This window comes from Squalius cephalus (assembly GCF_949319135.1).
Source record: "Squalius cephalus genome assembly, chromosome: 19".
NCBI classification, from domain to species: Eukaryota; Metazoa; Chordata; class Actinopteri; order Cypriniformes; family Leuciscidae; genus Squalius; species Squalius cephalus.
The window spans coordinates 27,337,623-27,350,218 of record NC_137140.1 but is presented as its reverse complement, the minus strand read 5'-3'; the positions used below and the strand labels follow the sequence as shown (position 1 = coordinate 27,350,218).

Below are 12,596 nucleotides of genomic sequence, written 5' to 3'. Positions count from 1 at the left end.
GTTTTAGCAATAGCAAGACATTACTCTTTGTGAGAGCAGAATATCAAATTATTTTTTTGAAGTCCTTATTCTGTTACTAGAACTGGGAAAGTCATTTTGTAATGAAATATTGACTGAAAACGTTGGACATTAATTTAATATTTGTCTATAAACTGTGCAAAAACACTTTCAGTATTCAGAATTTTACCATTCAATTTTGATTTATTATTCCATTTATGGAATAAATGACATTAATTTACTGGACTGAATAAACTACGACTTTATTAAACCTCATTCAACCATCAAGGTTGTTGGGAAATGATTGCGCCCACTGTGAGTGTTAATATAATCGTCCAATAGAGGGCGTTGCCCCCACTATAGCGGTGCCGCAACATCAAAGGTGTTGATTGGATGAAGTGGTTGACAGGCGGGATGGTGGCCAATCATCGCTGAAAGGTTAACTGTGCGTACTGCGCTCTGCGTACTACAGAATGAAGCACGGCAGCGCCGGTGGATCAGCAGCACGCTGACTGGTGTCATAAGATCATTTGAAGGACTCGCTACGAGGATTTCCTCACAGTTTATACCGTTTTTAGAGGTAAATATTTCGGAATGTATGTTTTAGTGCTTCTTCTGGTTCTGGTGTTTATTGCATTAGCCGTCTTGTGAAGATGTCCTGTTGAAAATCCACACGACCTGCTTTATATGTTGCAAAGGCATGATCCAGCCAAACAAACCTTTGTCAGGCATAATATTTTTATTTTTTTTAAATACCTTTACGGCTATACAACGGATATATTGTTGTAAGAGGCGAGAAATACACCGCACCCGTGTGACATGACATCCATCACGTGCTAACAGGCGCTGCATTAACTATTCCACACGCATATTCACGTGCATGATGCACAACAGGTCCTGTTTTAATGCTTTTATATGCAAATATTTGATAACAATGCAGTGATACAAATTACAGCTCCACAGAGCAAAAGAAACCGGAAAAGGCCGATGGAGCTGATGCACGAGAATGCCTTGTTTATTTTTGCTCATGCTAAACCCCTAGTGAGGTGAATCAGACCTACATGCAAATAAAGTCTAGTTTGACCTGCATCTACACTTTGAGCCCCACCCAAATCTGAGTTTTACATGTTTGCTTATAGATAATCTGATTAATCTATAATTTATAAAAAAATATTTATAGATGCCTATAGATATTAAATTGGTTTAAAATTGTTCTTTTTGGGACCACTTGACAAAAAGTTATATTTATGGATTATAATTACAGTCTAAAATGACTTTCTTTAATATGGCTGTCTAAACTTTTTATTAATTTAGTTTGTTCTACCTCATCTATCTTTGTGATAATCATTCAGATGTGATTTTTTTTCAAATGCACAATGTTGATTTTAAATACCAAGAAAATACATCACATTAGATTGCATACAGTGTTACATTAGTATTATTTATATACTAATATAGTATTAATATTTTAAATAATACTATTTTTTTTAAATATTTCTTTATTTATAGCTATATATAGCCTATAGCTTTACTTTTTTCTTTTGTTTTCGTTTGCCATTTTAATACTTCAATGTTTTAAAGTTAGTTGCCAATGCTATGGTAACATTTCTAACTTTCAAGTTTTTCTTCTAATATTTCATTCATTTTCATTTTTTTGAACAGGTTTTAGTTAACAATAACCACATGGGATGCATATAATTATTTAATATTTTAATTGTAAAGATCAAAAATCACATTAATCACTGGATTCTGGAATAATGCTTATTTTGAGGGCTTCTCACACAGCAAGATTGGAACTGAATATCATTTCATTAGAACAAACATTCGCTAAACATTGATTCAATTGTAAATGAATGATTAGCAATGTGCATTTGCTTTCAGTATAAGTATAAAATAATAACGTGGTCTTCTAGGTCCGTGTGCTAATGGACCCTTTTCACATTTCCCAGGTTCTCAGAAGCGGAAGTCATCATAGTTGGGTAAATTTATAGAGGTGAACGAACGGAAACTATATATTATATATTATAAAATTCTACATTATTATTATCATTATTATATAAATAAAATTATTATATATTGTAAAGTTAGTCAACAAATAATTGTTCTGTTCCCTTTTGCACCAACTACACAAAAAAAAAAAATCAACGATAGTGTTTCTGTGACTTTCCAAAAGAGGGGAAAAAATCTAGAGAGATTTATTACGTTGGTCAATTTACAGTTATTACAAACAACAGCGTTGTTAAGCGGTTTTCTGTAATTTAATGCCAACACATCATCACAGTCTGAAAAGGGTCCAGTAGGGTCATTTATTAGGCACCCCAAGTAAGGAGCTCCTGTCATGCTGTAAGGAGTCAGGACGAATCATTCAGCTGGTGTTTAATCATATTTCACTCTTTTGCCTGTTCCTCCTGAGGCAGAGGCAAACAAGATGGACATGGACGTCCCTAAACCTCGTGTGTTTCTGAGCTACAGCCCCTCTGCCCTGTTTTCACAGTGAGAATCATTCTGCATGGTGTTGCTCCTTGTGTGTGTCTGCGACATGATGTGTGTCGCCCACTGCTTTATGCTTCAGTAACGCGCCGAAGCTCGGCTTTATCCTTCATCTGGTGCAGTTGTTGCAGAAATACCTCGTGAAAATGAAATTTAATTAGAGGTTTAATTTGGTTTGGGAGATTAGAATTTTTGCCATTACTACAAGATGGCAAAGTGTGTTATTGCAGCCTTGTCCAATGCACTGCTTCTGCTGTGTGCTTGAACTTTAAAATCTAATGTAATAAAACAAAGACTGTGTTGTTAAATAGGCTATGCTTTGTTTGAAAGATCTGACATATTCCAGAAAAGGTTTCCACATGCTTTAATGTCCAAAACCCAATTATAGGGGCATTAAAGTCTCAGTGTTTGTGAAGTGTGATCTTTGTTCTCCTTATTGAGCCAATTAGGTAACAAAAATTAGGCTACCTAATCTCATAAATGAGTGCTCAAATAGTCACCTTTGATTAGAGTTTTGCACTTTTTTTTGTTGTTAGATTCTAAGTTTGAAAGGCAATCAGAAGACCCATCTTTGCAGTTGTCATCAACAATTCATTCGTGTTGCATGGCGCTACTGAGAAGGCCCATGTAAAGTCGTACATGGTGCGGTCCAGAGTTCAAGTCTTTTCGTGGACCTTACAGCTTGTTCTGTATCTCTAGGTGGAGTTCACCGGTCGGTCCGACCCAAGTGATGGCCGCGGTGCAAGGTGGACCGTGGAAGAGCCTGAGCTCAGGGAAGAAAGTCGCTTTGGCTGCCGGCCTCTCTGTGGGGGCCACGGTTGGCTACCTTGTTTACCGTCACATTCGAAGCAGCGGTGGTAAGTTGTGAACTCTAACTCTTAACATTTGCCATGTGCTGATATCGGTTTTCACTCATTGATGGTCAAAATGATATTGTTTGGAATTTTAACAATGATAGTATAGTGTTAATAATGTTCATCGTTTGATTCCGTAGTGCAATGCCAAAGCAAAGAGGAGTCCAGAATATCTGTTCCCCTTAACGTGTACCGATCTATTGCAAGATATCAGAGCGCCTTTCTAGACATAGTGAGTGTGTGTTCTTTCTTTTTTTATGTCACTTGGATTTTATCTGATCTGGAACTGTACATGATAAACAATATACTGTTCAAAAGTTTGGGGCGTTTAAGACTTTTTAGTGTTTTTGTCTCGTATGCTCACCAAGGCTGCATTTATTTTAAAAATACAGTAGTTTTGTGAATTTATTATAGTGTAATATAATATGCACTGTAAATTGAGACAAAGCTGAATTTACAACATTACTCCAGTCTTTAGTCTCACATGATCCTTCAGAAATCATTCTAATATGCTGAGTCGCTGCTCAAGAAACATTTCTTATTATCGTCATCAATGTTGAAAACAGTTGTGCTGCTTAATTTTTGTGTGAAAAACCATGTTTTTAGGATTCTTTGATGCATATAAAGTTCAAAACAGAACATTATAAATAATGATATAACATTATAAATATATTTGATTGTTACTTTGTCAATTTAATGCGTCCTTGCTAAATAAGTATTAATTTATTTTTAAAAATTGTATTGACCCCATACTTTTAAACAGTGATATGTGTATATTGTATATTATGAATATTTGGCGCTGTGATGAATTACTTTTGTTTCTCGTTAAATTGCCTTGGATAAAAGTGTCTACTTTAATGAATGTAAATGCAACGTTAAGTTTTATAATAATTGTGATTTCCAAGCCTGTAAATGAACAAAATCCGTTTTTCTCAGTGAAATAATATGATTTAAAAAAAAAATGCAATAATTATGAAACAATGAAAATTAATTTAGTTAAAATCTATATGATTTGTCTTATGTGATTCTCTAACTCTCACATTTGTGAAGGTGAATCAGAAGTCCGGTGCCCAGATAAATGTGCTGCCGAACACTGAAGAGCAGAGCATGGTGAATTTTCTGATCCAGGGCTCACCCGAGCAGATTCTGGTGGCGCAGTGTGCGCTGGAGAAACTGGCCACCGACTGTGAGGTCATCATTGAGGTTATAGACGTGCCTCAGACGGCATTTGGAAGAATTATAGGTTGGTGTGCACTTTAAGTAATCTCTGTTTGTGCTTGGCATCATTCTGTCAACATTTAATCTCCTGTGTAATATGTTTGAAATATTTGCTCCAGGTCGTGGTGGTGAGACCTTAAAGTTCATAAACAGAGTCTCAGGGGCCAGGGTGAACTGCTCCAAAGATCGTGGACACGGCTTAGAGGAGAAGGGCAAGATCACAATTAACGGCACACGCAAGGAAATACAAAGTGCAAAGGTGAGATTTTAGCTTGCGCGTGATTTAGAGAAATAGCTTTCTGCATTCACACGCTGATTTTACGCAAATGTAGTGAGAGACGTAGATTTTGGTTATGGATTTTTCTCACAGGAGATGATCATGGAGAAGGTCATTGAGAATGAAACCGTACGAAAGCGGATAAGTCAAGCTTCTGCACTGCGTCAGAAGAGGAAACCGCCGGAAACTGAACAATTTAACAAGGCCCAGGGACCAGAGAATGAATTATTAAAGCTTAATGGAAAAGATTTACCTTCCCCAGTGATTGAGCTTAAACAAGAGGGGCCTGCTACGGTCAACGGCTTTGCAGACAGCAGTGATACTGCTGAAAACTCCCTTAAATCAGAGGAGGAGATTCTCTCTCCAGTATCGCCTTTGGAGATCTCCAAATTTGAAAGTAAGATTAACCAAACCCACTTTCACTAGGCCAGTGAATGATAGGAATCACACAAAAATTATAATTCTGTCATTTACTTACATTCATGTCGTTTCAAACCTGTACGAACCAACAGCTCCATTAGTGTTCCACAGAAGAAAGTCAGTCATTATTCACTTGAAGGTGAATAAATGACCGAATTTTCATTTTAGGTGAACCATACTTCCAACTTTAGGAACATATTTAGAAATTTGCCCAGGAAGGGCTGAATGATTAATTAAAATAAAATGAGAATCAAATTAAAAGAATCAAATAAAAGCTTAATGTTTAAGTAAATATTTGAAGTTAATTAATAATTTTACAAATATACACACACATATATTATACACACACACGTTTTCACAAATTGACGTTTTTGTTTTTTACATGGAAACGATAACGGTATAATTTTCAAAAACTTTCACTTTGAAACCCAAATTTAAAAAGCTTGCATTATCAGGCCGCCAAAACACTGATGTCGTGTAAATGAGCGGCCAAAATGCATTAAAAGTTTTCCGTTTTTAGTTGAAATCTGTATCTTGTGAATGGCCCCTTAGACTCCTGTAGAAGGTAAAATCATTAATTCATCTTTTCTTACCAGTTCCTAGTCCAGATCTGAGCTTCCAGCCCGATGAGCATCTGGAGGTGTATGTGTCTGCCTCTGAGAATCCACAACATTTTTGGATCCAGATCCTGGGGGTCCGATCTCTACAGCTGGATAAACTGACTGCCGAAATGAGCCATTTCTACAACAGTGATACCTCACAAGTGAGTTTGCTTGACCTCACTTGACTTTGGCTCCATGACCATGATAAATTAGTAAATGACTTCTCCATTATTATTATTTATTTTATAATATTAGTGAATAATTACTTCTTCTCTTACCACAGGAGCACAGAGTGGAGACCATTATTGTTGGAGACATAGTGGCTGCTTCATACAGGGACCATGGCACGTGGAATCGTGCTCGAGTGTTAGGAATTCTGGGCTCTGGCGAGGTGGATTTGTATTATGTGGACTTTGGGGACAATGGGGAGCTTCCACGGGAACATTTACGAAGCATGAGGTAAGCGAGAGATCAGCTGTTATATATATATATATATATGCTTTTTTGGCTCTTGATTTTTATTATTTTCCCATTTCTGCATAAGCACAGAGTGATATGTATACTCATACTGATGATATATTATTTTGTGGTGTTTTTAGAAGTGACTTCCTGAGCCTGCCCTTCCAAGCCATTGAGTGCAGCCTTGCAGGGGTTCGTCCTGCAGGTAAAAAGTGATGTTCAGGTGTTTATCAGTGAAATATAAGTTTCATCAAAAGTCAAAATGTTATCTATCTTTATTTTGTTTCAGGAGAGGTTTGGACTGAGGCGGCCCTGGATGACTTTGAACGCATGACATACTGTGCTGAATGGAAACCTTTACTGGCCAAACTATGCAGCTATTCTCATTCTGAGATCTCGTCCTGGCCCAGTGTGAAACTCTATGACAACAGCCAGGGAAAGGTTAGAGGTCAACATCACAACTAGGGGGTGTAACAATACATCGATCAAATGTCTAACGATACGATGCATCGATGCCACATGTAAAATATCGATATACGGTACCTTTATTTTGACATTCTCCACATCCTCACGTAATGTCTGTCTATGCTTTTCTGCCAAAGTGCGCATTTTCGTTTACTCACCATGCTGTTTTTGTAACATTAATCTCCTCATCTGAAATACTGTAGATGCCTGACAAGATTGACTGAACCCTAAACACGTTTTGTTACAAAAGCCGGTATTGTCCACTGTCAAGGCATCGCAAGTTCATGTTTTACAGCAGAAACCGACAAGCACCCTTGTTGTTGGTGAACACAACCCGATAAGTCCGTTTTAGCGAATCAGCATGCAGTATTCAGGTCAGGTGACAGGCTGCTAGTCACTTTGAAAAGCTAGCTAGCTGAGAGGAGTTTTGTCAAAGCTGACTAAAAGTGCTTGAGGATGCAAATGAGTTCAATTAAACGTTCATGTTATATATTTTGGTTGCATTTGTGAGTTATTAAAAATGTAACTGGTTGTGTAAACTTGGCACATAATATCTAAATATCGATAAGTCATTCGATATTGCCCTGAATGGAATCGTAATCGTATCGCAGAACTTTTTGAGGTATCGTCAAATATCGTATCGCCGGCCGAGAGAATCGATATCATTCCGTGATGAAATGTCCGATTTACACCCCTAATCACAACTCGCTTTTGGATGTCAAACAATAAAGCCTGCCCTTTTGATAGAATTTTGCCATTGTATTATATATTCTGGCTCCTCAAACTGGAATATTTTATATAATAGCATATTAAATTAAAATTATTGCATTTGGCTGATGCTTTTATCCAAAGCTAGTTATGTTATTAGTTTGTGCATTCCCGGTATCAACCAATGACCTTGGCGTTGCAAGCATAGCGCCATGCTATAGAAATTTAATGTGGAGCTCATGGGTTGCCTCTTCTGAAGCAGTATTTTTTTGTACATTACATATAGTACATAATAAATTTAATATATTGGTATTTTTGTTACATTATATATTACATTTATATACATTTTATTTACATACATTAATTTTTTTTAATTTTTTTTTTTTACATTTTCAATAAAATATTTTTATTAGATTTAATTAACGATAACAACTCTGTCCTTAAACCTGCTTAATCTTAAACTTAATCCACACATTCATTTGCACTTTAGTAGAATTACTACGACCTAGCAATGCCGTAGCATCATCCACTCCTACAGTCTAGCACTCATTCAAATCACCCTAACAAATACTGACATTGTGGTGGCAAGTTTTACATGGACAGGCATCACTCAGATTATCCTCTGAAATTGTAATAGTATTTACAAAATACTTTGTGAAATTGTAATTGAAATTGTGATTTTTAAATCTCTGGTGCGGTTTATCTCCTCTGTCTCAGGCTGTGGATCTCGGTAAGGAGTTGATTAGTCTCGGTCATGCTGTAAGCTGCGAGGATGAAGGCATTGGGTTGAGGGGAGACTGGGATGAGTCCAGATCACTGCAGAAGATGCTGGTAAGATATATGGATTGTGTTATATAGTGTATTGCAGGTGGAAACCGCAATAAGAATCTCTGTTTGGATTTTCACAGGATGACATGACTGGAGCGACCTCTGAATTCAGTATGTCCTGCATCAGTTTGTCAGGTACGTTTTCTTTCAGCTTTGTTGGAGAAATGGAATGAGACACTTCAACTTTCATGTGCATCTTCCTTTTTCATGCAATTTATAACCTTTTAAAGTTGTCTTTAAATTCTGGATGCGTCTGTACATACTTGCATTTCTCCACATAGACAACCGCTCAAAAGTTTGGGGTCAGTAAGATGATTTCTTTTATTTTTTAAGTATTGATTGAAAGTAAGACATTTAGAATTTTACAAAAGTTTTCGATTTCAAATAAATGCTGGGTTTTTTTTACGTTCTGTTCACTGGTGAATCCTGAAAAAATGTATTGATGATATTAAATGTTTTTTGAGCACCAAATCAGCATATTTAAATGATTTTTGAAGGATCATGTGACACTGTAGACTGGAGTAAGGATGCTGAAAATTCAGCTTTGCCATCACAGGAATAAATTCCATTTCTAAATATTAAATTAGATTAGATTAAATTCGTAATAATATTTCACAATATTGTTTTTACTGTATTTTTGATCCGATAAATACAGCCTTCGTGAGCATAAGAGACTTTCTTTCTTACTGACCCCAAACTATTGAACAGTAGTGTATTTCAGTTCAGCAGTGTTTAACCAGTCATTGGGCTGGCGTGTGTGAAGGTTCAGCATATCCATGGGCAAGCAAGGAGCTGGAATGGTCTCCATGTCTCACAAGCTCTTCGGAAGTGGAGCGAGCTGACGTGGACCAGAGCCCGTGTTTTGGACTCATGTCTTCCTCTTCCCTGATCCACTCCACTCCATCTCAGAACCTGAGTGAGCTAGTCAGCCAGATACTTGAGTCGTCTTCATCCACGCTAGACCCTCCAATCCAGTCCAACTTAACCCCAGTGTCACCATTACATGTGCTGTCAGTTCAGGAAATCTCATCCACATCTCCCTCCTGTGTGGAGGCTGTGGCATCAGCGCTGGATTCCTTCACTCTTAGTGATGACGTTTTCCTTGGCACGCATTGTTACGGCAAGAAGGAGAAGATGACATCATCTGCATCAGAAGAGACGGGCTCATCTTGTACAGTGGACAGTTACAGTGAAAATACAGAGAGCAGTGACAGCATCAGAGGAGTGTGGTATTATCTCTCTTCCTCTAGGGACTCGTCCGAAGTGTCTCTCAGCACCACCATGCCTCAGTCGTCCAGATCATCTTCTTATTTGACAGAATCTTGTGACGAGACAACTGCTTCCAGTGTCTCTGTGATTGAACTGAGTTCAGATTCATCCAGGAGTGCTGAAGACGCTGAAGTGGGACTCAGTCCAGCTAATCTGACTCATCCACACCCGACGGCAGAGGTTATCACTCTGAGTGACAGTAGCAGCCATGGAAGTGTTTTAATTAGCACTTCTGAAGAGCCTAAACGCGAGTCATTTACGGAGGGAAATTTAGATGAACAAAACCTGTTAAAAAGTGATGTGAAACTCCAGACGCCAAGCTTGAATGATGAAACCCTACATAATGAAGCTGGAAGTGTAACTGGAGAAAGAGGAAGTAAACAAGACCTTCAGGAACCAAAGAACATGCGTTTCAAAAGTGAACAGGGCAACAGTGGTGAAGACAATTCAATAAGAGGTGTAGATTTTATACTTGACTTAGTGACACTGGAGCACGTTGGATCTCTATGGGATGTGACTGGTTTACAATTAAGGGCTTTAATACACCGTACTACACTGAATATGCCCACATGTGAGACAGCACAACTGTAAGGCTTGATTTACACTGCACATGGGTTTGGGCTTCAATGGGAGAGGCACATACTTTTTTATTCAGTGGTGCTTGTTAAGGTGAAGCGTTTTCAGAACCTACACCTCAAAGTATTAAAGGTGCTGTAAGCCAAAGACATCTGACTGTAATTATGCCTGAATATTCTGGAAACTTTTAACATTTGAAAATAGGCAAGCACCACACATTCACATTTAAAAAAAAAACACTATTTATAGTTTACTCTCCTCCGATTTCCACTTTTATTTTCGCTTTTTCTTCTTACTACTTACTATTTCTACTACCATTACTTATAAGCTTTTCATTTTTATTAGTTTTTTTAAAACATTTCTTTTTGCTGGTTTATTATTTTATTTAGTTTTAGTAATTTTGGTACTTGAAGGAGTGCCAAAAAGACATGACAAAGACAAAAAAAAATGCTTTTGCATTTTCTCACAAAGCTTTTGTGTTACCTTGAGAAACTTTGCTTTCGCTCGCAAACCGCAAACATTTTGTGAGGAAACGCAAAATTTCTCGGTGGAACGCAAAACATTTGCAAGAGATTGCAAAAGCATTGATGTATATTTTGCCCATCACCATGTCTCTTTAGGGCAGAGGTGCCTAGTCCTGTTTCTGGAGATCTACCATCTTGAAAAGTTCAGCTCCAACCCTGATTAAACAACTGAATCAGCTAATTCAGATCTTTAGGAGCACTAGATAATTACATTCAGGTGTGTTGGATCAGGGTTGGATCTGAACTCTGCAGGTTCAGGATTGGGCAGCCCTGCTTTAGGGGCTCAGTAGTACTTCAACTTAACCTTTTCCCCTAGTTAAAAAGGCAACATTTGATAAATGAAAATTCTTTCAACAAAGAAAGCAGTTTTAGTTAACAATTACAACATTATTATCAGCAGCTTTCCATGAATTCCTATTCATCTCAATGGCAGTTACAATGTAAAGGCTAATTTTTTGCCCATTACAGGTCAAACTGCCTTAAAAAAATGCTTCCAGCACCTTTAAATTTTGAAGTTTTATATTTCTGTTTTGTGGCCTTTCTCTGATTTATCTTTTGTCCTGTTACATGTTTCCCCCCCCCTTTTCATCTTTCAGAAGTTGCCTCAATTTCTGGAAGTGTGGATGACACTATTGATGAAGAATTCAACTGACAAAAATAACCAAAGAAATGTATGCCTTGATATTGGTAAGCAAAAATCTCATATTAAGTTTGGATGCTCCTGTGTATAATATTTCATTTAAGACCAGCTGATTGTGTGTTAATGCTGCCTGTATCCTCCTCTCCTCCCCAGAGACCAGTTGCTATCCTCATTTAGCATTCAGCACATGCTTCCTGTCTCTGAGAAAGAGCCTTACTTGACTACGCCACCTGCTCAGACTGCCTGTATTTACTGTACAAGTTCTCATATAAGGAATGATTTTCGTAGTTTGTATGTTGTCTAAACTTTTCAGGACATCTTGCAATTTTTTTTTTTTAACTGTTTACTCTTGTGTTCTCATTGTGTTCATCTCATTTACGTATTAAAATGTTACTTATTTTTTTGGTCTGAACTTTGAAGAGCAGATAATAGACAGTGGAAGAGCAGATCTCAGGGAACTCATGATTGAGTCAGTTTGAAACCTCAGTATTGTTGCAGTGTAGCACCAAGGTTCCCTTGGTTTGTTTCTCAGTGATAAGATGGTTCAGCTTTTTTTTGATGGGCCATTTTTCATTTTCTGTGTCAAAATTATTTATGTTGTGAATTGAGTTTTATTACATTATATGCTATGGTATATATGTGTGTATATAATCAAATAAAGTCTATTATTATACCCCATATTAATTTGAATAGCTTTTCTGTGCAAGTTGAGTGAACATGGTTCTTCTATTGTTTTTGGATTATTGTACTGCAATAAAATGCTTCAGGGGAATTGGATCTCATGCAATGAATGGATGCACACTGTTTATTAAGTAATTGCAGAATAATACAAATGGTGTTATAAAATATGCAAAAGTTATTCAGAAACAGGAGCTAATGATAGTGGCTGAACATGTGGTAATGGAGATAGATAGATATCTCTTCCATTATATTTTAAGACAGCATAGACTAAGCAATACAATTGTGAGAAACGGCAAATAATTCAATAAAATATTTAACATCTAACCCATAAATAAACAAGATGGCAGTCAACTTAATATACAAGATTACTGATTGAAGTTCTTTGGAGGAGTTGTAGGCTAAGTACTGACTTCTCAGCATAATCATTCAAAATGTTTATATAGCTTTTATGTATAATACAAAAAAATTAATGTTAGAGGTGCAGTTTGGTTTAATTAAAAATACCAGTAAAATTTGTTGCATCAATAGAGGATTACTGTAAAATAGATATTTTATTATATAATGTGTATATACACAGGCACATACAAT

At 36.9% G+C, this 12,596-nt stretch overlaps 1 protein-coding gene across 4 annotated transcripts; it reads left to right on the top strand.

The window, feature by feature from the left end:
* Positions 1 to 448: 448 nt before the first annotated feature.
* On the top strand, positions 449 to 12,112 carry tdrkh (tudor and KH domain containing). 4 transcript variants are annotated; one of them, XM_079851775.1, is made up of 15 exons: positions 449 to 577; positions 3,187 to 3,344; positions 3,482 to 3,573; positions 4,392 to 4,584; positions 4,679 to 4,818; positions 4,930 to 5,233; positions 5,853 to 6,019; positions 6,142 to 6,317; positions 6,458 to 6,522; positions 6,607 to 6,758; positions 8,208 to 8,321; positions 8,399 to 8,453; positions 9,082 to 10,044; positions 11,284 to 11,374; positions 11,481 to 12,108. In XM_079851775.1, exons 2-14 carry the CDS (start codon positions 3,218 to 3,220, stop codon positions 11,337 to 11,339), a joined length of 2,604 nt encoding a protein of 867 aa, XP_079707901.1. In that variant the 5' UTR covers positions 449 to 577; positions 3,187 to 3,217; the 3' UTR covers positions 11,340 to 11,374; positions 11,481 to 12,108. The 4 variants fall into 4 exon arrangements, with proteins under 4 accessions (XP_079707901.1, XP_079707903.1, XP_079707900.1 ...); XM_079851774.1 differs by lacking the exon at positions 449 to 577 and adding an exon at positions 2,391 to 2,490; XM_079851777.1 differs by lacking the exon at positions 9,082 to 10,044 and having other exon boundaries at positions 11,481 to 12,112.
* The last annotated feature ends 484 nt before the right edge of the window (positions 12,113 to 12,596 follow it).

Bases quoted from the DNA above. Each gene is read 5' to 3' on its own strand.
- tdrkh (XM_079851774.1), top strand. From the start codon at position 2,426: ATGGACATGGACGTCCCTAAACCTCGTGTGTTTCTGAGCTACAGCCCC. The intron at 2,491-3,186 runs GTGAGAATCATT...CTGTATCTCTAG, and splicing joins CCCTCTGCCCTGTTTTCACA to GTGGAGTTCACCGGTCGGTC. The intron at 3,345-3,481 runs GTAAGTTGTGAA...TTGATTCCGTAG, and splicing joins TCACATTCGAAGCAGCGGTG to TGCAATGCCAAAGCAAAGAG.